Source organism: Filicampus tigris, chromosome 8, assembly GCF_054856515.1.
Source record: "Filicampus tigris isolate MCC_2025a chromosome 8, RoL_Ftig_1.0, whole genome shotgun sequence".
In the NCBI taxonomy this organism is placed as follows: domain Eukaryota; kingdom Metazoa; phylum Chordata; class Actinopteri; order Syngnathiformes; family Syngnathidae; genus Filicampus; species Filicampus tigris.
The window spans coordinates 9,250,491-9,275,057 of NC_141224.1; the positions used below are offsets into that span (position 1 = coordinate 9,250,491).

The window sequence follows — 24,567 nt, forward strand, 5'->3', positions numbered from 1 at the left end:
CTCTCTATGGACTGGACTCAAGTGGTAGGAATGAAGTACAAAATACATTGTTATGTTGTTAATGTTTCATATCTTCATTAAAGTGGAGAAAAAGTATTAATTATCATCACAATATTTGCTTGAAGAAATGACAGAGATCTACTGATGGGAGTTGCACAAGTCAAAAATTAGGCACTCGTGCAATAAGAGGAAGCAAAGGTTTGAGCTGGATACTTTTTTTTAGAAAAAGAAATAAATAAATGTATCCCTAAATTGAGCACTGCTAGCAGAGCTTCGGAACGCTGGTCTGCGCTGCGCTGTAATTGGCCAGTCCTCAATTTAGGGGTGTGTCTTAGTGTAATTTGGGCTAGCATGCTAAATCACCCACAAAAAAATTATTCCAAATATGATCATTCCTGTGTAACGCTCACAGGTCCAGTTCGTGTTCCAGCTTTCACACATGGCCTGCATGGCAAGCGCTTTGACAACGTAAACTGAGTGCTTAGTGTTTGACGGGTGCACTCCCCTGCACGCTAAGCGCTAACATTTCACACGGCGTACACCCCCAGCCCCGACCACCCTGATGTTTACACTCTTTTCCTCTTTCAAATCCCTCCATTCTCTCCCTTCCTTTCCATTCGCGGGAGCGCTGCCATGACGTCATGGTGCAGACTTTCCACAGCGCCAAACAAATCCCATTCAGGATTTTACATTCTCGACCTTTCGGATGTGAGGGGTTTTTTTTGGCGGTGAGATAATGGCGACCTCTCGCCACGGGTTGTCTTATCAGGAAAAGGAGAGGCCGCATTCTCTGCTTTTGTTGATTTGTGTCGGACTTGAACTTGATAATATTGGTGTGACCTGGACATTTATCTTTCCACAGACAAGAAGACAAGCACAAATGAGCTCTCAATCAACTCTGACATGGCTTGACGTATTGCTTTCCTGTTATATGGTCACTCATCAAACTTCACTGACACACAAAGACCAAAACTAAACATCAGAGTCGGCGGAAGCCTCCGTAAACGCAAAACGCTAGCCTACTAGCATAATAGTCCACATCATTTTTAGATTACACATAGCAATATGTTTGATAAAAGCTTTGGTTTTCCTTTACATCTGTGTAGATTCTTAGTCCTCCAGGTCAAGGTAATCACCAAAGGTTAAATCGATGCAACTGGACTGGACTGTTTGTCGAAATTGTTTTTTTGTTTTTTTTCTTGTTTTCAAAAAACCTAGGCAATTATGCTCTCACTCTAATGAAAATGGGATTTTAGGGCCCTCTATTTCTGTCAATAATCTATATTATGAACTATTAACACGTGTACCATGTACTTGTTTTACAAAATGAGAGTATATACGTAACATTACAAGTGCTAAACAGAGCGGCATTCCGCCTATGTGACGGACCTGTGGTGAAACCAACCCATGTTCGAGAGCTGATGACTAAGAAAGAGGTATTTTGGGTGAAAGAATAAAGTCTACTCTTTATTTTGGTAGCGTCAGTGCTTACATTGTCACAGGACACCATATTCTGTAGGTCTTGAAGGATCTTGAAAGAAATACGCTCTAAATCGGCTGCCAGTGTGAGGAACTCTGCTTTAAATATGTCTGTTATTGAATTTGTTAAATAAATCTGTCCACACAATAAATCGAAAAACAAATGTAGGAAAACCTGTGTTCGCTGTTGTTTAAAACCTTTTCGAGATATATTTTGGTTTTTAAAATATAAGATGAGCTACACCTTTTAATTTTCTCCTTGAATACAGTCATTTTTCTTTGTTTTTGTTGTATTGTTTGGGTGAAAATATAAAAATTAAAGAAAGAAAAATAAACTCAATCCCTTTATTTTAACTCAACCAGATCTTGACAGTTTGGTTATTTATCTCTTTGGCTACGACAGAGAGTGGTAGTAGAACTTGAATGTAAGCGGATAATAATTTGCTCATAAAAGTAGCTTTGCTCCTCAGCAAATTGACCCAAACCCCCACCCCCCACTTGAAATGATGGTTACGGCCCTGTGTGTCTCTGAGCACTTTTTAAGTGCCATTAGGCTCGTTGGTGCTGGCAGGTGCTTGAAAGCCTCACCAAAGACTCAAAATGGTGGCTGACACATGGGCGCCCTTTACGCGAAAGCAGCCGTCACGCGAAAGCAGCCGTCACGCGTTTAACGACACGACACGCTGCTCTGACGCGTTTTGAAGCGGCGGCCAATCGATGGAGAAAAAAGTCGGCGGTGGGAGAACTGACATTTAATTGTACTGGGGCCCCTGCTGACTGCACACTTGCACACAAAAAGCCTGGCTTATGATATATGGCATCCTTAAAGCTCTCAGTGCTATTAACGGCTGGCAAGTTTTGACCACGGAATCACACCAAGGCCTCACGAGCCAGACGGGAGGCTGGAAAGCGTCTGTATGAATGGATTGGATCTGGGAGGTGGGGGTGGGTGGGGGGGGGGGGGGCAAAAGGGGCGGTTTTGTATAGACATGAAACGATATGAACATTTCATAAGCAACAGAGTGAGAAAAATGATCACGATTGTCAGTATTATCATCAGAATGATAAAGTAAATACTGTCAGTATAACGGGAGGGACGCATGTCAAAATATTAGGTACCCTTGCAAAAGTAAAATGCTGAAAATATTACAAACGTTACAACTTTCAAATCAATTCAATGGGGAATATTGATTTGAATGTAGGGCTGTCACTAATGAATCTTTATAGAATCAAATACTCAGAATACTCAGGTATTCGCCGTCCCGCACATCCCACAGTTCAATTGTTGTTGTTTTTTGTGGAAAAATGTGGCGGTGATAAGCACACCTCTGTGCTTAGCAATGGAACAAGCTATGCTAAGCTAAGTTAGCTGGAGAAGCTTTAAATTGCAGCGAGACAAGTTTCACCAGCCACGACAATTAAATGAAAGAAGCTTGGCTCCCGTAAAGTAGTGATGGGACGTACTGTGATGAGGCTTAAGCTTTTTCAGTGCTAGTTTATCTAAAAAGCAGCAAACCGTGAGCTGCATTTTGTGAAAAGCGCTCACACAAGCGTCATTTGAAAAATCAATAGACTAGAGTGTGTAGTCGACAAACACTATAGAGAGTGTTCTAAGTAGCATTACATTACATCTACAGCTAACGGGTAAAAAAATAAAAAAATAAAAAAAACCTACCCATCTATCGTAGCATGCTGGTTGGTAAACTCGTAGTCATGTATGCACATACTTGCGTTCCCGTCTTCAAGCTTCGCCAATTTCTCTTTGCAGTAATTACTGTATAATATAACTTTATTTTTCTCCTTTTTTAGTTGAAAACAATAGCAAAAGTTGTGCATCATATTTATTTCACTGTATTCGTCCATGGAAGTTCCCAGTCCTCAGATTGAGTACCGGTACATCCGTCTGCAACAAATGTCCATGCGATAAACACGGAAGTGGTTGGTTTTAAAATGAATAATTATAGTTCGTGAGGCAGAAAAAATTGTGTCAACCAATTTTTGTGTTCGAGTTAGTCGATATTTTTTCCCAGCCCTATTTGAATTACAAGCTTGGCCACACAACAAATTGAACTCGTAACGCAAGGCACTGCTATATGTAAATATAATGTAATATTCTTCACATAAGAATATTAAGAAAAAATAAAGACATATAAAGTGTTACACAAGTTGATCTGAAAAAAGAAAATAAGGAAAAAAATTACAGGAAATAATTTGACAATCGATATAATTATTCATATACAGTACATTTAATGTCTTGAAAATTCTTTTGTACCCTTCTCATGTCTTATAACTTTGAACGTCTCCCTCTGATGCCGTGGAATATATTACCACAAAAATAACAGGAAAAGCCTACTAGAACATCTGAACTTTATTTGGGGTTAATCTGAGGCACTTTAAATGGTGGCATTCTAAACAGCCACATCCTCAGTTACAAGAAGGTGTGCGCACTTGTGCAGAAGCATTTTCACAGTTTATTTTTATCTTCTCATTCTAAACATTTTTGTTTGAGTTGTACACCATTGGTCACAATGGTGGAAAAAAATGATTTACCTCGCTTGGTTTCACTTTTTTATAACACAAAAACCTAGCATTCAAACATGGGTGTGTAGGCTGTATTAAAAAAAACTTTGCTGTCAGTGGTGTTTTGATTTTGAATCACTTCCTCCTTGGCTCCTTTCTCCATTTAGAAGACACCCATGACTGCGATATAAAATACGGTAGTCGCGATAATTCTAATTTAATCAATGAATTTATTTCTAAGAAAAAGTGTCATTTCTTTGCGCACACCTGAGCCCCACAGATGTTGTGGCCGGGGACAATAAAAGCTGCGACTCCCCGCTCACGTGCAAATCCCATCAGCCAGTTCTAGTTAGCGGCAGACACCACTAATTGTTTCCAGAAGCCTCGCTTTTGCGCTCAGTGAGCGGGGCGAGGACAAAGCCAGAAGGGGGGAGGTAGGGAAGGGGCACCGATAATGAGAGGTCAGCCGTCATGTACAGTCCACAGCCAGAAAGGCACGCCAATTTTAGGGCCAATTGGCGCACGCATCTGGACCGAGAGATCATAGTACCGGCGGCCGGACTTTGCACACTAAGCAGACCACATGAACACACGGGACCGTGTCGGGACAATCACAGAGACAGCACACTTTTCCCGCAAAAGTGACTTCATTGTTCAAGATCATTGTCACACTTGTCTTTGGAGTTTATCCTTGCATAGAGCAGCACAGAATGCAGTTTGCAAGGTCATGTGATGAGCACAGTGGCGGCTGTCACGCTAATGTTAAAAATTGGGCCATCTCATGATCACAATGTTATAAAAAAGTACTACACACAAATGTTACTCAAGAATAAAATATAATGTTGGATTTATTTATTTATTTATACACATTTTTTAATATAATTTTAATCAAATACTTTTAATTGTTTTCTCATTTATTGTAGTCCATTTTGTATTATTTTCTACAAAATATTTTTACATTTTGCGGTTTGTCTTTTTTAAAATGTATTTTTACTACAAGTCAAAACATTAGGTGCACAATCTAACAAGCCAAAGTCATAATGTTCACATTCTAAACTGGACAATAATACCCACCGCTATTACTATTAAATAGCAAAATAATTTTTAAGTTTCCTTATAAATTCTCATGAAAAACTAACCGGAAGAAAACACAAATAAGCAGAACTGCTGAACTTCTAATATGCAGGTGTATCGACAAAAATATCGCTGGGCCAAGTCGGCCAAGACTTCATTAGTCACATTTTGATGAATTTCATATTTTTTAAAAAATATTCGTTTTTGGCAGCCATCTCAACCAAGGTATCCAGACCAACTATTGTCAGATTATTTCCATTTACACTTATTTGTTTATATTGCTCGTAACATGCTCAGTAATATGCTAAACGTGCTGACTCTTGTATGAAATGCAAAAAAGTCAGTGAGCCTTACCTGGGTGGGCAGAGTCAAAGCTGAGTTCGGGGGCCTCAGGTGGCTGTACTGCAGCAACATCAGCATGCACATGCAGCGTAGCATCTCCAAAATGGACGCCATTGGCCTGGACACAACATATACATGTACTATATAGCGTTTTTCTTAGGTATGAAATTTGAAAAAGAAAAAAAAAAATCTGCATGAGGGTACATATTTTATTAAATAAGAATTTAAATACTAGTTATATCAAACACAGTTCATTCAAATTCAGTCATAAAACATGATTAAAGAAAAATAAAACATGAAATAACAAAATACATGTCAAGTGTTTGTTTGTGAAAGAAGGGGCTTCCGCATATACAGGAACCTCCCTGTATAGTATCATCTAAATATGGCATAAAAGAGTTATCGTGTGGGGTACCTGCAGTCGATGATGAAGCCCAGGGAGGTGAGCGTGAGTAGGATGTAGCCGGTCATCCCCAGGACGGTCAACTGGGTCAGCGTCTAGGGTACAAATACGGCATATGGCGTGACTTCCAATGTAAAGCTGTAATCAGCATCGTGGCTGCTTGGCTCACAGTCTCTCAGGAGAGCTTTCCACAAAGCACCAGGCTGTACCACTGTTTACTAGGCAGTGCCAAGGCAAACAAGCCTGAGTGTGCTAGCAAATGGCGGGTACACAGCAGCACATTAACAGCATTTCCACTTTGGACTTTCTTACTGTACAGTTGCGCTGCTAAACATCTAATGGACATTGATGGCTCTTTGCATCAGACGCTCACCCCATTCACTCAGTCAGCCATTCACTCGTCGCTGTCACTCGGTTGGTCAGTCACTCAAATATTTGCACACACACGTAGCTGCGTACGCTGTCACTCACTCACTCACTCACTCAGTCATTAAGTCACACAGTCATCCAATGGGTCGGTCGGTCGGTCGGCCAATCGCTCACTGTGTCGCTTTGTTGGCAAGTCAGTTGGTCAGTCAGTCACTTACTCTCAGCCCGCTAGTTAGTCAATCAACCACACACTCACTCAGTCCGTCGGCAGGTCAGTCACTCACTCACTCTGTGAGACAATCGCTGACTTAAACACTCACTCGCTCGCTCACTCACTCAGTCAGTCAGCCGATCAGTCAGTTCGTCACACAACCAGCTGGTTGCTCATTCAGCCAGTTACTCACTCAGTCAGTAAGTCTGTCACTCAATCACTCACTCAATCAGTCCCTTGTGTCAAATGATTGGTCAGTTGGTCAGTGAGTCAGTCACAAGAAGTCTTTACAACTAGTAAAGTGTTTGATTTGTGTTGACTATGAATGTACTGTAGTACATAAAATTCAAAAACTCGACCAGCTTCACTTCATCAACAGATACAATTGTGTGACAGCAACGCCTATGTTAGCTGCAGCATCAAGTAAGCCAGCTAGCTAGCTAGCTGGCTCACATGCGTACAGTACATAAACACAAAAGGGTGACATGATTTATTGCGGGAGCCGGCGAAGCTCACGTTGTTATTTTCCTTTGCAAAAATCCTGATTGCTGCATCCTGAAGGCTATTTTGCTTGGGAAAGGCTCCAGTCCACAATTAAGGCGTTTGTGTTCACTGCCGGACCACCAGCTGGTGTTTCATTTGCAGGCGAGTATGGGGAGCCCTCTCGGCCCTGGAGGTGTGTGTAAATGTGTCTGGGACCACAACTGAGGGGTAAAAAAAAAAAAAAAAAAAAAAATAGAGGGGCAATTTTATTTGGGAGTTTTGAAGGAGTTTGGGCGTGACAGCACTTCTCGGCTAACCAAAACTATGCCTGAGGGGGGAAAAAAAAAGGCTTCCAAAGATAACTGCCGAGGAGACCCGATGCTTTATTTTTCTGACGGAGGAAGGGAAGGGGGTCTTTTGGCTTGGGCAAGTGGAAAATAATAGACAAAGGTTCCTCCAAAGGGGAAGGCCGATCAGTCATCCTGTCATGATGTTAGACGCAGCTCGTTGTTCTTTTTGTTTTTTGAGTAAAAGTTACCGGGCTCCAGCGACCGCAGCAAACTGTGTCATTAGTTCAATCATGTTGGCAGACAAGTAGTCTTCAATTAGGGAGCTCAAGACCTTCTTGTCAGACGTCTGCTTGAACCAAACATCTCAGGCCATGTCAACACTCACTGTCAGCTTAAAAAAAAAACCCAAAAAACCCATTAAAATTAATTTTAGCTGAATTGAAAAAAAAAATGGCTATCCCAAAGTCAAAGTGGGACAAAAGATTTTCATCTTTTGTATGACATCTGTTTTTATTGCATTTTATTTAGTGTTGATGTATTTTAAATAGAACATTTGTTGTGCTTTTATTGAGGCTTTTTTAAAATGTATTTTGTGCAATACCGATACATACAAAAGTACACCTTTATTTGTATTTAGTTTTCAAATTATTAAGTTATTTTGTACTGCATTTTTATTGTGTATGCCAATGTTATTTTGTGCAATTATAATCATATTTGTTTTTAAATAGAGTATTTTTGATTGGATTATCATTTTCAATGCAATCTTTTTTTTTTTATTCAAGAACCAATGTTATTTATGTAATACCATAAGTACAAATACCATTTATTTCTATTTTATTTGGAAAGTTTTCCCACTGTATTTATTCATTTTTTATGGAACCATTAAGCATGACCTTGTGCAGTTAAAACACATGAAATAATACATTTGTATTATTCTATATTGTTTTATTTTTTTCAGCAGAGTATTTTAACTTTTTTTGTTGCAAGACAGAAAAAAATATACATTTATTTTGTTAAGAATTTTTGTTTTGTAATACTGTACCAGTGATTTTCAAACAGGAAAAAACATCTCTATCGATATATATCCATGCATCACTCATATGCTAAGTGAGGGTGCCATACTCATTTTTATCAAGGGCCATATGGTGTTTATAGTTAATGTTTATTATGACAAATCATAAATGTATATTTCACTTCATCATATTTCATATTCACACTTGCTCATGAATTTTGTTGTTGGATTTTTTTTAACTACTACAGTTTTAAGTCGGATTTGAAAAATAGCGACAACCAAGTATTAACTCATTTACTGCCATTGACAAATTTATTCGTCTTTTCATAGTCCAGCCATTCAATCCCAGGAACATATTTATGTTTCTTTTTTAAATTTTCAAACGGTAGGGTAAAAGAGGGTCTGAAAATGTCTGGCAGTGAATGAGTTAAATATTCTATTTTAAAGTTGAGAAAGGATTTGGTACAAGCTGTAGCATATTTTTTTAAATTTTGGTACAGATTTTCTGCCAAAATGAAAAGAAAAAATCTAGCAAGAAACATGAAGTAGACGCAGTTTATTTGCTTTAGTGGGCCACAAAAAATGATGACGCCCGCACGCTAAGGAATTTCGGCATCGTGAAGTGAGACAAATGAGGCTGGAGATTTGGCAAAAATGGCTTGGTTGGCCTTGAACCGAAACTTTTCTGCCAAGTCTTTCCTGTAATTCCCATGTGTCTTAATGTGACAAATACGTACCACTTGGTTTTCGAAGAGCTCGTGGTACGTGTGCAGCACCAGCAGGAAATGTGTCACCACGTAGACTTGTAAGGGCAGCGAGCAGCTGGGATCGTGAGGCTTCTCCTTGCCGGTCACCTGCCAACGGAAAAGAAAAAAACACACGTTAAGAGACCTGAAACCAATTACCCACAGGCCACAACCACTCGGTGAAAATCATTAGTAGAACAAAATCTCTAGGATGAGCTTGCCTTTAAAGGGCTCCTGGAAAGGGACAAAGTGACCCAAAAATGGCCACTTCAAACCAAAATGGAAGACTTCCTGTTTCTTTGTGGGAACAGCTTCTTGCCTACCACATGCCTACCAAATTTTGCACTTCTTAGTCAAACTGAATAGCTCAGACAGGAGCAGAATTTTTAAACAATTCTTATGGTTGCATTATTAGTGTCAAAGTCATTAAACTTTGCGCCCCAACACGCAGAGACAAAAACGAATGACTTGCAAAATAAAACAATGCTCCTTTTGAATGAGTGTAAGCTAAATATTTTTTTTCAAAGCTGGTGACTCTCGTTTCATTTCCACCTCGATAAGAATGACATCAAGGGTGCCAAGATCACATTTTCCATCATCTAATGGAGCTAACGCAAAACCATCACTTATCTGGCTAAATGAAAAATATACAATGTGTCAACATCACTTCTGTTTTTCCCCACTTAAGGGAACCTCTTTTGTGGCAATATTGTTCTACGTAATAAACATTGCGAAATGCCACAAGTTGTCTTTGAAGGTTATTTCTGGCATGGAAGAGGAGACATTGCAGAGAACCGTGCATGAAATGTAGGGCATTAGATCTTAATATTTAGTCATTAAATTGAAGAGAGTCTGTGTGTGCATTATCATTTTTATAAATATATATATAAATAGAACACATTCTTTTATTCAACATTACTTTACTAATTATGTAAAAAAGAATCAATTTAATTTATTTACATTTATTTTTTATTGTATTTATAATTTATTTTTTAATCATTCGGTCATCTGACTAATCACAATGGTTTCCCAAAGCAGCACCAACTCTTTCACACCTGCAGGGCCAATTATATTGGTCACGTTCATATTCCGGAATTGTTTTTTATTTTTTTAATTGCACTGGGATTAAAATGAGCTCATTAGGTCATCTGTATTTTTTTTTTTTTTTTTTTTTTTTACTGGAAGACGTGAGTCCATCTTTTGGAATTTGCTGAGTCATTTGACCCCTTTCTGTCATTTGGAAACCTAAAAGTGGATTACAATAAATTGACCAATCACAGACAATGGTGGTCCCTGAGAAGGCAGGCAGCTCGCTGACCCTCCTCCTCGACACACCTGCAGGTACGTCAGGTCGTAGTTCACCTGGTGCGCCATCGCCAACCACGAGATTAATTTCATGGCGTTTGACTTCCAGAGACCAGTTGAACAGTGAGCAATTTTTTTCCAAGTGTCACGCATGAGAGAACTAACTATGTGCCACCATCAACGTTATTTCAAAGCTAACCACCGGCTCGTTCCACTGGAGCCTTTCTGCAGACACGTGCACACACACGCACACACATACACACACACTCATACATGCACATTTCCACTGGGGCTCCATGCGGTTTTAATCTCAGAGACGGTGAAAATGAACTTATTGTGCGCCGTCTACAAAGGCTTTTTAGCTTTTATTTGATGTGGCCATTCCTTGCAAAAGTTGCCTAAGACTCCCGCAGTGAAGAATTCTCCTTTTGAACGATGTCAAGTGCCCACCTTTGGAACGTGATTGTAGTTGCCCAGCCGAGGGTTTCCAGGCGTCCAACTGGGACCCTTGACAAAAGTTGACACTTTGTCAGAGAGACTTGAGTAGGTGGTTGACTTTCTCCACAAGGACAAATAGTAGTGGAACTGAAAAAAAGAGGACAAAACACCGAATCACAGTCACAGTGCTAATAGAACAAAAACAGCAATGAGATGTTTGGTCTCCTCGCCCACACGTGTTGATGATATATATGTAAGGACGAAACCGCTTTAAAATGGCGAGGAAGGACGGTGTCGGAAGACGATCATTTTTATGAATAAGGACGGAGGGACAAGGATGGAAAGGTACCAGGTCACGGACGGAGGAAAGACCGGCAAAAAAGGGAACAGTGACCAGCTCTGGCTGTTTGTTTGGACTACGATTAGCATGTTATCCTTACAAAACGGCCACTCACTGCGCTTGATTTCCCGGCTGTGTTTTTATTGGCCGGATGCTAGCAGACATACTATTGAGCATGCTAGAGAGTTTGTTAGCAAGTGCAGAACTCACCTGACTTGTGATGATTTCAAAAGAGTTGATGGGGAAGACCAAGCCATAAACCACCTTGTCCTTCTCTGGTGCAAAGGTACCTTAAAACATAAAGCAACAATTGGTGGCGTTAGCCAAACTAGCATTAGCATTGGCCTTCCTTCACTTTCATACTAAAATCAAAAACAAAACACAACAGCCACCTTACTTTTGCAGCTTGCAGTTGATGTAAATACCAAAAAATAAATGCTACCATTAACAATGTTAGCCACTGTATAGTGTTAGCATGGGTCTTTTTTCACTTTTGCACTGTGTTGTTAATGCTATAAACAAAAACAGCCTCTATAGCGTTAGCCCGGGCCCTCGATGCGTTTGCTTACCAAACAATCTGTCCCAGATAATCAGAATTCCCCCGTAGTTCTTGTCAATGCAGTACAGGTTTCTTCCTGTGGGAAAGGTTAACAATATGAAACAAAATTGGGATAATGCAAATGAAAATCACATGACCAAATAAATAGGTCTTCACCGTGGTGAACTCTGTGATGCTTTGGAGTGTTAAAGATCCACTCAAGAGGCCCCATGTCTCGGATTAGCTGAAAGAAAAGTAAACGCCTTGAAGTAAGGTTCTGCATTTTAGGGGTCACCAACACGAATCATGCTGTTTCAACACCTAGAAAGATTAAAATAAACATTTAAAAAAGCCTCAAACACCAGTTTCACATATCAACGCAAAACTGGGTGCATGTGCCTGTCATACATCATTCGATAAAGTCTCAAGGACCATTGCCTGCAATTGAAGAGGAAGTCAGCTTTTTTGGATACGCCAAAGATCATCAAACTGGCATAACCTTACAACAGATTTTAAGTTTTAGAAAATTTGCTCCCGGCAGCAGTTTACAGAGCGACTCAAAATTGGGTGGACATGTCTATCATAACAGGACATAGGAAAAAGTCTCAAGGACCCAGGAAACACACAGGAAGGCAGCCATTTTAGGAGGAACAAGAGTCAAACTTTAAGGATCATTGTAGGGATTCTTGGAAGATAGAAAAATAAATAAATAAAAATCAGCAGCCACCATCAGTTTCAAGGATCCACACTAAATGACTTCGACATGTTGCGACCCTAGTGAGGTTAAGCGGTTCGGAGAATAAATGATTGAATGTTTACCACATAACAGGATACATGAAAAGTCTGAACAACCCATGCCTGGACGTGAACAGATAGGCAACCATTTTTGTTTGAAGCAGACATTGTGGGCGAAATCCAGGCTTTGTACTTTGACAAACTCTTACTAGTCCCCAATACATACCCCAGAAGCGCTTAGCTGGACAAAATTCCTAATTGTCCAGTAATTGTTCATTTATTTCGATTTAATAGCATGTCTAGCTGTTTCGCACTCGATTGAAAAATGTTCTCCTTCACAACTTCACTTTGGCTGCGCAGCCCAAAAAAAAAAAAAGGACCATAAAGGAGGCATGAATTACACGCCTTGAGAAAATAGCGTCTGCTACAAACACTTCGGTTAATAGCGCACTAAAAAGGTTGGAAAGGGGGTGTTACAAATCCATTCATTCCCGGGAAGCATCGTTAAAAAAAAAAAAAAAGAAAAAAAAGTGATACTTGCCGTTGCTTTGCTTCTGTTTGGAATATTTAACAATTTAACAATACTCATTCATTTTTACTGAGCGTCTAGACAATGGCAGACCGGGACGCACAAATACGATAAGAAAGAAAAAAAGAATATTTTGTAATGTTGACGTGATGCTTACCTCCGTGTGCAGCCAGAACTGGAAGAGCAGATTGAGTTGGATGTGGACAGCGAAGGCGGACGGTGGCGCGGCCAAGGCCATGGGCACGTAGAAAACCTGGACATGACCGGAAATATGATTCATGACGTTTTTTTTCTGATTGTTGGAGAGGGTGCATAGGAGTAGGAACGTACCCACGAGGTCAGCTGCTGAGTGAGCGGCTGCCGCAGGGCCGTGCTGAAGTTGTAGTACTCGGAACTGTGGTGCACCTGGTGGGCCGCCCACAGGATGGCTACCTCTACACAAACATGAAACACGGAACATATTTAAAGGGGACACATGACATCGTGACATAAACATGGATTCACTGTAATAATAAATGGAGTGCATCATCCGATGGGGCTCATTTTTACGCTATGTACATCAGCACACCATCTTGGACCACAGATATCCATCTACCTTTACAGTACAAAAAAATATCATGTTTATTGGCCCAATACATCTTACTAAGTTTAAAAATGTGAAGATCCAGTTTTTTATCCTTCACCATGTCATCCCAGCAATAGTTGTTATTCCTCTGCTGTTTTGTATATCTGTGTTACACTTCATTTTAAAAGTGCAAAGGGAACAGGCCAGTTAAGTTTTACTGGTTAGTGGAGAGGTTTCCGGACCACCGCGTGGACCCAGGACTGCTTTGGCACTTTAATTGTTCCAATAGTATCATAAAGCAAAATTAAGTTGTGGTTTTGCACAGAAGTGGTGATTTGTGGTTTAATTGCACAACTGAGTCTATTAAAAAAAAAGTCCTATTAGGTAATATTGAGTTTATCTCAAGATTCTACTCAGGTACGATAATGTGATTTATGCCATTTATGATTTCCTGTGCTCAATCTCGTCCCACCGACACTTGTGAATCGTATTGAGGCCGACAGTCATAAAGGCAATGGGTCGGGGGTCTCCCGCACCTGAACAAACACGTTGTTGAGAAGTGCGAGTACGTTCCAAGGTCCAATCAGAGAAACTACTTCACGGGAGGAGGGGGGGAACCAAGATGGATTCCCGGGGAAAAGTAGGATATTGGCGCTATTGCTGGAGCTCGGCAGGTGTGACAGAATGGGGGTCACGGGGAGTGTGAGGGGGAACTGACACGCTCAAAGTACAAATGACAGCTCTGGGATTAGGACGAAACAAGAAAGAGCAGCGCTGGGACGTGAAAACATTTGGATGATTCCCAAGCATCTAAGGGCTGAAAGTGTTTCGCTCTGGAAAAGACAGCTGTGGACAAGGTGGACTCCCGGTACTGTTCGGACCACAAAATTTAGTTTTTTCAGAGTTTTTATATTCCACATGTGTGCAGTGCACTGTGATCAATGGTCACATTTGGGATATGGAAGAAGGAAGATCCTGTTTGGAATTTGGGAAGAAGGAAAGAACAATATTAAAGATGTCAATGGAATGTTTTTATCATGGAAGAAAATGAACGATTACAATCGATTTTTTTGTTCCACTTTGTATTGTTGACCACAGATGTCAATTAATTGCTCAATCTTAGTTTTTTTTTAAAGCATATTTAATATTCATTGTTATTCTATTTTTTTAACTATTTATTTTATTACCATATTTCATTACAGTATTTATAAATAAAGGATTCTTCTCCAGCAATGTATTTTTTCAAGATATACCTATCTGCTAAATCTCTATATTGCTTTATTATTATCAGAGTTGGGCATTCGTCAGTGATTTAGTCCGTCTGGGAGTTCTCGTCAGTATTTCAGGCCCGCCCAGTTAGTCCATGTCAGCCAAACGGCTTAGAGAACGGATTTATCGGTACCACGTCGCACGCGGGTACCACAAACCTGACATGCAGCCAAATAAATAAAAAATATAAAATAAAAGTGTTTTACATCTTCCAGTCCCACAGGTGCAATGCCATGTGTCCCATATTGTTCTTATTTTATATATTTTATACATTCTACTGTTTGTAAAGTGCTTTGTTACAGCTCTAACTGTTATGAAATGCGCTATATAAATAAAATTGTATTGTATTATGGGCCAACGTGAGCCGGCCTGAAGAATTTAGTGACGGACTGATGATGCCCACCTCAGATTATTTTTATTCCTAATATAGTGTAATTTTGGTTTTCATGATGAATTCATTCATAAAAAAAATCTGACTAAAACCAAATGGTATGAAAACTAAAGCATTATTTACCACAAAAAATTATTTAAATCCAATTAATCCGTTCCATACACCCAAAAATATTAAGAAAGAAAAAATGGTTTTTTTTAGATAAGGACTACAGTTTAAAATACAGTCAGAAAACAATGTGGAATACGTATGAATGACTAATGAAATAGATCAAATTAAACGGGTAAATGGATAAAACCTTAAAACATCACTACACGAAAAATGGGACAAAACATTGTTTTTTTTCTTAAGAACTTTTTTACAGCCACAGCGTTATTTCAAGGTACAACATTTAGCTAAATTGCTCAATATTGATGATCAATAGTATTAATTCATTTACAATATATTTGCTGTACATCAAATATTTTAATATTTCTATTTATGTTCTGTTTTTTGTTTTTACTCCACGAACATGTTGTAAGCCCAGAGGAGTTACTCGTTTTTTGTGCTGATGTACACAAAACAAAAGGAACAGAAAGCAAAGCTACTAGGTGCTAATTTCAACAAGATCCAAGTATGGTTATCATTAAGTACTTGTTGTGGAGTAAAAAGTATAAAGTGTTTATGTTCATGCTTTGTTCCAACACCGCAGTCTTTTTTCCCCCTTTTCCTTTTCATGCAACAGTAATGTAGCTTGGCAAGGTCCAGCAGCGTGGCCGCGTTAAGATTGATGCTCCTTGTCACCGCTAGGAAGTGGGAAGCACAAGACTTTGCTGAAAAAGCCCATGTCCTCATCTCTGAACTCCACGGGACGCCGCATAGTTTGGCAGATGCCGTTCAGGAGGGAAGTGCTCTTAAATAGTGAGAAGCATAAAAACCAAAACAATCCCAACCGCCTCCAGAAACATCCTCAGAACATTTGGTACGTTTTATATGGATGACATTAACGGCCTGCCGCCTGTTGATGGGAGCTGGGCTCGCCCTGTACAACTATTCTAAGGTTGACCCCAAACAAAATGGAAATTATAACAATGCTAACAGCAACAAAGCTAACCAGCTAGCCCACATGCCATGGACCTATATTGTTCATTCTGGAAAACATTAATTCATCTTTTGCCTTAATGGGCAAGTCCCACAGACATTTTTAAAAAGATACGTAGAATGCTACAAGTGTTGGGACCACCTGAGATATGTAGAATGTTCACATACTGTCAATTAGTATGCTGACATGAAGCAAAATAGCAACCTGAGAACAAATAGCACAAAGTCGGACCATTCCCTGTGGTCATGCACTATTCTGAATGAGAATTGATCAAATGTTAACCTAGTGACAGAGCGAATGCGAGCAGATGATCTGTCCTCTTATTGAACAATATTCCAAATGCATAACTGACAAAACCAGAGTGTACTGAATCTTTCAAAAGTTGTAATTTGCCCGTACATACCTGTATACAATCTTACACATTATTTTCGAACGGCTAGTGTCACTTGATCAGTAATCAGCTTTAAAAAAATAAAAAAAAGTAAACATGCAGATATTTGTGACAGCTTTTGCGTAACATGTGGGTGTGTTGTGTGCGTGAGGAAGAGTGGTGTTCGCGGGAAATTGTTGTCTCCCTCTGATGTGTGTTGTTGGGCTACTGGGCTCCCCCTTTTCGCCGACGTGTGACGGCCACACCGTTTGGAGAAAGCTCTACCCTGTGTCTCCCGCCTACAGTTAGGCGACAAAAACAGGAACGGATAACACAGATAAAATTGACATTGGCCGTACCAATTCGCGATGTGCGGTGTACACTGCGTGCATGTTTGAAAGCGTACAACTTGACAAGTATCCAAATGAGAATCAATCAAAACAGTTGGTATGCTTCCTTTTTACCTGGCCTGTATTTGGGCACTATTTCAAGCAAAAATTGCTCAAATGCTAACATGCTAACTGTTGATACATTGAAGAAATGTGCTATGCTCCCGTCAAGCCAGTGAAATTCCTGTGGCATGACATCAGGCTAAGACCCTCCTGGCACTAATAGCCAGGGCGTTTGATTTAAAGTCCTGCGAATGGAAGTTTGTCCTGTCAATCACGGCGCTAATGGGCTGTGAAGTAGATGGCCGTGTTTGGATTGGACGCCTCTCGGCTGGCGAGCCAACCCAAACACAGAGCGAAGACCGGACAGGACTGGACCGCTACACCACTGTTCAGCTCAGTCACGCACACCAATGCAAACACACTCTTCCTGGTCAGGCTCACTTTGGCCCACTACAAACAACTCCTCTCTTATATACAATTATAAAGTGGTACGTTCCAAGTTTAAGCCGCTGGTCCAACTCTGATTTGGTTGACTTTTGTATTGAGAAATTATATTTGGAGGTATTCATTCAAAAACATAAATGAACTGATTAACTGCCAGTTGAGAACTAGCTAGCTAGATGGATAGCAACCAGCACTAGAGGCTAGCGTAGCAAGACTAGGATTATGAGAAAAAGTTGTCAATTTACAAGAAAGTGTTTTAATGGTAATAATTTATAATTTTGTAAAAACATCTTAATTCTATGTGGATGAAGATATAGTATACCAAAAAAGTCACACTTTTATGAGAAAAAGGTATAGTACCAGAAAAATATTGACATTTAATACCAAAACATTAGTAAGACTACAAATGAGATATTTTAAGGGATTAAAGTTATAGTATTAACAGGGGAAAACGTGTCATTTTATGAGTTTTAAATTAGAATATCATTATCTTAATAGCACAATTGCCCAACTTATTTTTTAATGCTTTTCGGGAGGAGAAAAAAAAACTTCAAACAACAGTTCAGTTCCCTTAATTCTGACAATACTGTAGCCTGGATGACTAACAATCATACAGACATTAAACATATTTTTCAGCAAACATTCGTCTTTTTTTATTGATATTGTAACAGTAAAAAATTATGTTATCAGGCGAACAATAATAACAAAAAAAGTTCTTAAGCGATCTCAAGATGATAACTAGAATTTGAAGATTTCACTAATAGTTCTATAAGCACACAATTGTGCACCAGTGCTACTATTATGCCAAAATTGGGGACAAAGAGCGGACTAGCACATGAACGTTAAACTGGATATCAAGGATATGGAATAAATGATCAAACGGCTTTCCATACTGTAGTGTTATTTTCAGAATCTAGGTGGCATGCAGTGGCTGTGGGTTTTGTTAAGACTAAAAATAGTTTGGTGACATTACGCAGCTAAAAGTAGCCATGACAGAATGGTGGTCTTTACTGTTGTGAAGGTTCAGACCTGGTCAGCATCGCTACATCGGTAGTCGCCTGTACATTTTCCTCAATTAGCAGGGGCCCCAAAGAAAATATCCCATCACCATTACGGCACCAGCGGCAATGAGTGTAGACACCACGCAGGATGGAGGACAGCTTTCGTGGTTTTACTGACATCGGAAAATATAATCCGCAGTGAACTTTCACGCCCCCGCTGTATCACAGATTTCAAAACTATCATTTTGGGGGCTTTTACAGTACACAGGCAAGTCCGAATTTAGAGTGGCTTGCCTTCATAGTAGTACCATAATTTGCCACAACATGCTAGGCACGCGGACCGTCCTATAGGCAGTTACTTTTCTTCATTCCGTGGATCATTGCTAGTCATTGCGTTCCTTTCTACTGTGCAAGGTGATGATTATTATAAATAACTTACAAGAGGAGCAATCACAATTATGATGAGACAATTATTATGCACATTACTGTACTGTACTGTACATTGGCTACGTTATCGAGTGTGCAATGTTTATAGCAATTTCTTTAAATTTCTATTGTGCGCGTTCAGAATTTTTGACTAAGTGGCGAGCTGCGCAATTGTATCATATGACATGTCCATTGGGCACGTGACTGTGTTGATTACTTTTTTTTTCCAACACAGTGGATCATTTGTAGTCGTTATATTAATTTCCATTGTGCAAGGTGGCAGTTAGCACGAATGAATGGTGAGAAACTATTATCACTATTAAAGTAATTATATGCGATGTCTACGTTTACCAATAGTGGTAGGCCACATAAAATCAGGTGGCAGGCCCGATCTGGGCCCCGGGGCCTTGAGTTTGACACCAGTGCTCAAAGCTGTCTTAACGCGCTCGTCTCGGTTCAAAGCCACACTGATGTTGTTGATGTTATCTGCGCCTCCCATGAGGCCTTTCGCTCTCTTTCTGCCGCAGCGCAACTCCTACATCCTGGCCTTCGAGTTGGGAGGGCGGGGGCCAGGGTTCTTTGGTCAAACCTGCGCCGAGGCCAGGAACTCGCCGTCACTGCCAAGATTTATGAAGTGGCCCCCAGGGGCCAGGTTGAAGCTTCCCTGGCAGTTCTCTTGAAATAATAACATCCACACGGGAGGAGCGCTTAGCACACGTGTTTGTCTGCCGCTGTCCGCACAGCTGACGGGGCACACGGGAGGAAGTGATGCACACGGGAAGTTCAAAAACACCCAAAAAGAAGCTTCTGAGCACAACTGAAAGATGCTGGCCATGAGTGATTCTCTGCACTTAATGCACAGAGACACCCACTTCCTCCAATCAACATGAATTAATCACGGGTTGGACTACTGCCTTCAGTGGCAAAGTTTTCATCTATAGGCAATTATGAACCTTTTTATGGTGGCATCAATTTTAGCTATTGGTGGCAGCCCACCTGCAGCAATACAGTGGTGCCTCTACTTACGAACGTCTCTTCATACGATTGCCTCTTGTTACGAAAGAAATTTCAAGATACGAAAGGTAAAAATTGAGTATGGGCGCCACTCGCAGCTCCGGAGTTTCCTGAACGCAACATACTCATAGCTGCTCTGCCATTGGCTAGCCTACCATCTTCCTGGCATCCCATTGGCTAAGAGGGACCTCTACCGTATGTGTCTATGTGTGCAGATAGACGGGTAGATAGATAGATATGTGATAGATATGTCTATGACGGCCATGAGGTGTTGCGGTAGTTGTACGTGAATTAGAAACGAGGAAAAGAAAAAAAAAAGGAGAAAATCGTTTTGGTTTTTTTGTCCATACAAACAAAGCAAGAGATAATAGAAAAGTATGAAAAGGGGATGCGTTTGGTTGATCTCACCAAAGAATATGACCGTAATGTATCAACAGTCGCCACATTATTAAATCAGTTGTTTACAAAACGCCAGGCAAAAAACACTTCTGAAAGAGAACATGAACCAAAGAGGGCAAAAAGCGATGAGGACAGCAATTCAAAGGTAAACGACCATCATTTTTATTCTTTACTCTATTCGTTGTTTTTTTACATTATGCACAACTCTCATTTATTTTGCAATAATCTAATTGTAACATGTATTTGTTACATGTTTTGATGCATTTTTATGCTTTATAACACATTTCTGTCTGAATATTGGGGGGCTTGGAACGGATTAGGGCATTTACATGGGAAACGCGTCTCTACTTCAGAAATTTCTTCCAGAACCAATTCATTTCGTAAGTAAAGGTACCACTGTATTGCATTGGTTTACTATAAATCCTTTCTTGCTGTTTACTGAGGTGTCTAACTCCAAAAATTGAACTATGGGACATATTTTTCAGCAACGGTACAGTAAAACCCTAATCCCTCATTATTGTAGATTGATTTATATTAAATGTTGGAATTTTGACTTGAAAAATTACTGAGTTCTTTGTTATTTGCTAAGGAATAAAAATAGCTCTCGGGGTTCTCATTTAACAGGATCTGAAATAGCAGGCACTAAATTGTTGTTCAGGCAACAGAATGCACAAAATTGCCGTGGGAGAGGGCAGCACCGAAGACACCAATGACAAAAGAGACAAAGTCAGCCCAAATGCCAAAATTGCATCGCTGAATAAATGATTTGCCCCAATTATTTTGGGGGGCTTTTCAATGTTTTTTGTCTCCACCTTCTCTCATTTTGCCTACGCTATCCTTGTTCTCCTTTACTTGCTGATATGCACCTGCCTTTCATGCAGACTATTTATAGACGCAAAATCAACCGGCACAATTTGTCGCAGGTTTGATAAATCTAAATCTATTTGCATATACTCATCACGCAAAAATGAATCCTGGTTGCAATCAAATTTGCGGTCGTTTTTGCACACAGAAATCTTAAGTATTAGACCCCAGTGTTTCTTAGGGTCATATCGAAAAAAAAGTCCACAAAAAGCAGAGGATCTTTGTACTGGTCGCTCCAGGTCGAGACTAGAAGCCATTAGAGACATAAGCGTGACCATTTAGCCAGACCGCTCTGCCTTTTTGGGCCACTAAAAGCAGCGTGGCTTGGCGAGACGACTCTATTATCTCATGTATAATCAAAGGCGGGACAGCTGAGGGTCTGATTAATGGCCTCCGCCCGGCCGGCGGGGCCGCATTTAGACGCAGAGCTGCCATTAGTGGCGCTGCAGATAGACGCGTAGAATAAACAGCATCAACGCGCCTGTCAACAACACGGCCGCGTCCGACCCCGGTCCGCCTCGCGCGCACCCAAAACCATCTGCTTCCACGCTCCCTTTGCTATTCTGGTGCACTCCTCAGGTTATTTGATGGATGCGGTCGCAGCTTAACTAAAGGTCACGTCTTGCCCGGAGGTTAGACTGTTTGAGGCGGGGAGCTGCCACTGGCTCCTCCGCAAGCTAAACGACAGACAAACACCACAAGAACACAACTGGAGATTCACAATGCAGATTCACAATGCAGATTCACAATGCGACCCGGGATGGTCGCAAAGAGCCAATACTGTGATACTTTCAAGTGTGCTGAAAAACATGTTCCAAAGTTCACCTCAGTAGACCTCATTTAAACCAGCATTAAGGATTATAGTAAATCGACAACATATTGCTGGGGATTGAGACTGAGCCCTGCCGCCAATAGCTAAAATCCATGAGTAATTGATGCTGCCCTAAAAAAGTTTATAATTGCCTATAAATGTGATAAGAAGCACTACTTGGGTCTAAATTATGCTCCTCTATTCACTTCAAAAAATCTTCTTGGCACCAAGCTGCGACATGATGGCAGCAAATTACTACTTTGGTCTAAATGAAGCACCTCAGTTCACTTCAACATTGTTGCCTGGCACCAAGATGCTACAAGGATGTGTGCCTTTATTGTCAGGTCCAACATTTTTCTTTTGAATTTATTCTCCTAACTAATATAAAGTTTCATTAAAAAAAAAAAAGATCTCATAATAATGTTTCAAATATTAAATTGTCATAGGATTATTTTTTGTATGGCACTATTATAAATTCTGGTATAAATTTGACTTGTTACACCATCACAACAGTACAATTTTAGTCACATAAAATGAAGTGATCCCAACGGTAAGTTTGGTTCTGTGCGCGGACCAAATGGAAGTGGGGAGCGTCATCACGGAATAGCTCGCGGTGGCAAAAAGTCTGCTCTGGTTTGGACTCCGGAGTTTTCCGTCGAGCGAGAATCCTACATTTGCATGTGTGGCAAGCGTGAAGCCGAGCAGAAACGTCCCTTTGGTAATGAAGACATCAGCGTGGACGTCTGACTGCCTCTCCAAAGTGTTTCCACTTAATTAGGCTGCTGTCCCGCTTTCAAGTGGCTACGGCAGAGGGGAAAAAGGCCATAAAAGACTTGGAGCTGAAAGTGCTGTTTTACATGGAGCTAATAACAGCTTCGAATCTCCACGCACCACGTTAATCTTTTTGCAATTTTCTATTGGACGCTCTCCATAACGCGAAACTGGAAGATTTATGGCCCTTGTGCTTCCACACAAACGTAATTTCAAAGCACCCCGGAGAGAGAAGACTTCTGCCAGAAGAAGAACAATGTTCATTTGGATCAGCATCAAATGCTGCATATGCCTCAATTTTGAGCATTTTTACTTACTCACTGAGGTACACATCATAACTGTATATGCATTTTCTTATTATATGGCACATTTAATGTACACAAAGATGCTAAAAATAAGTAAAATATGATTGCATTTATTTTACCCAAACATTTATTCCAGCATATAAAAAACATTTGCCTTTTCTGACATTTTCCACAGTTGAGATTTTTCTTAATTTCATTAAACTGGACTGGCATCAAAAATGCCCCTTCCCTAAGGTGTGTTCGTAAATTCTGACGGCCAAACACCACTCAGAGAGTGGGTGTGTTCGGAAGTGCTCTCAAAGTGCGCACTGCTTCACTCCCAACCGCTCAGAAGCTCAGAACGTTGTACCAATATGATGTTCAGTTACTCAGACTGCCCCAAAAAAGTATTGATGGAGCCCAGTGCATCAGGCGGTACAAGGGAAGGAAAAGGTTCAAGCACAAGCTGCTGATTGCTTTATAATAACAAAGGCTGCGTTCAGAGCTGGGCATAATTCTCAAAGTTGGCAGTCGGAAACGCTAACGGAGCACATTTAAAATGATAGTTAGAACGGCCTATAGACGATTACTATTTGGCTCGGCCGGACAAAATGGCGGATAAACAGATGATGGAAGGGTACCCAGTTTGTAGGCGGAGGGTGAAAAACAGACCGCATTTTTTTTTTTGTAAAATGCCCACCAGCTCTGGCTGCGTTCGGAAATCAATGGGAGTACGCTGCCTCAGAAAACACACATTTGTCGAGAAGCGATGTGAGTGATATGATATCGTATTCCCGCAAATGTGAGCACGCAAGTACCGTGGGCGAAGCGGTGGAACCAGTAGTAGCAAAAGTCCACGGCTAGTAAGCTGAACCACCAGGTCCAGGCCGAGTCCCAGGGAAGCTCCACGAGTCGGAAGTGCTCCCACACGTACAGGTAGGCCGACAGCTCCAGACCTCGCACCAGCAGCCTTGAGGGGGGGCAAAATTTGAGTTGAATTTCAGTAAACTGAGTTACAAGCTTGGTCACAGAACAAATTAAACTCCAAAGACAAGGTAATGACTTAGATACTGGCCAGTGGTTTTCGAGAAGTTTTTTGGAAACAAAGGAATTTGTTTTGTTTTTTTATGTTGGACAAGTAGGAACACTGTGGGTTGCGTTAGCTTCTAGCGTTAGCTTCTACTGCTAGCTTCTGCTGCGAGCTAGCATTCCAGACAGGGTGGACCAAAAATAATAAAAAGTACATCAAATAATACAAATAATTGTGCATGTATCAGTTAAAATGTGAAATTTTTTATTCAATTTGACAATGATTTTCTAATAATTTCTTTTTTTCCTATTATAAGGAAAATTTTAATTATTGCCTAGAATGTGTATTTACTGCATTCACATTTTAGTTATATTTATTTAATTGGCTATTTTATATTTAATTTGGTACAACAAAAACCTTCCATTATGTCATGAAATAGAGTTATTAAACAATCAAGTAATTTAGAGTTAAAATAAATTACAAACCCGCAAAATAAAAAATAATTCCTTCAATAGTCACAAATTAGACAAACAAAAACAGTTAAATGGATGCTTATCAAATTGTTAATTTTTTAGGAAATTATATTTCACAATTATATTAATGGGTAATTTCACCTGTTAACTCTTTAAATAAGTAAGTTG

The 24,567-nt window shown here is 40.2% G+C and overlaps 1 protein-coding gene across 1 annotated transcript in view; it reads right to left on the reverse strand.

The window, feature by feature from the left end:
* agmo (alkylglycerol monooxygenase) overlaps positions 1–24,567 on the reverse strand; it is a 38,178-nt gene that overhangs the window by 7,751 nt on the left and 5,860 nt on the right. The window contains exons 3-12 of the mRNA XM_086037815.1: positions 23,715–23,866; positions 13,145–13,248; positions 12,972–13,067; positions 11,728–11,794; positions 11,582–11,647; positions 11,223–11,302; positions 10,685–10,819; positions 8,921–9,037; positions 5,831–5,913; positions 5,428–5,533 (exon numbers count right to left, since the gene is read on the reverse strand). Coding sequence (XP_085893941.1) covers positions 5,428–5,533; positions 5,831–5,913; positions 8,921–9,037; positions 10,685–10,819; positions 11,223–11,302; positions 11,582–11,647; positions 11,728–11,794; positions 12,972–13,067; positions 13,145–13,248; positions 23,715–23,866 — 1,006 coding nt within the window. The remainder of the gene's footprint in view (positions 1–5,427; positions 5,534–5,830; positions 5,914–8,920; positions 9,038–10,684; positions 10,820–11,222; positions 11,303–11,581; positions 11,648–11,727; positions 11,795–12,971; positions 13,068–13,144; positions 13,249–23,714; positions 23,867–24,567) is intronic.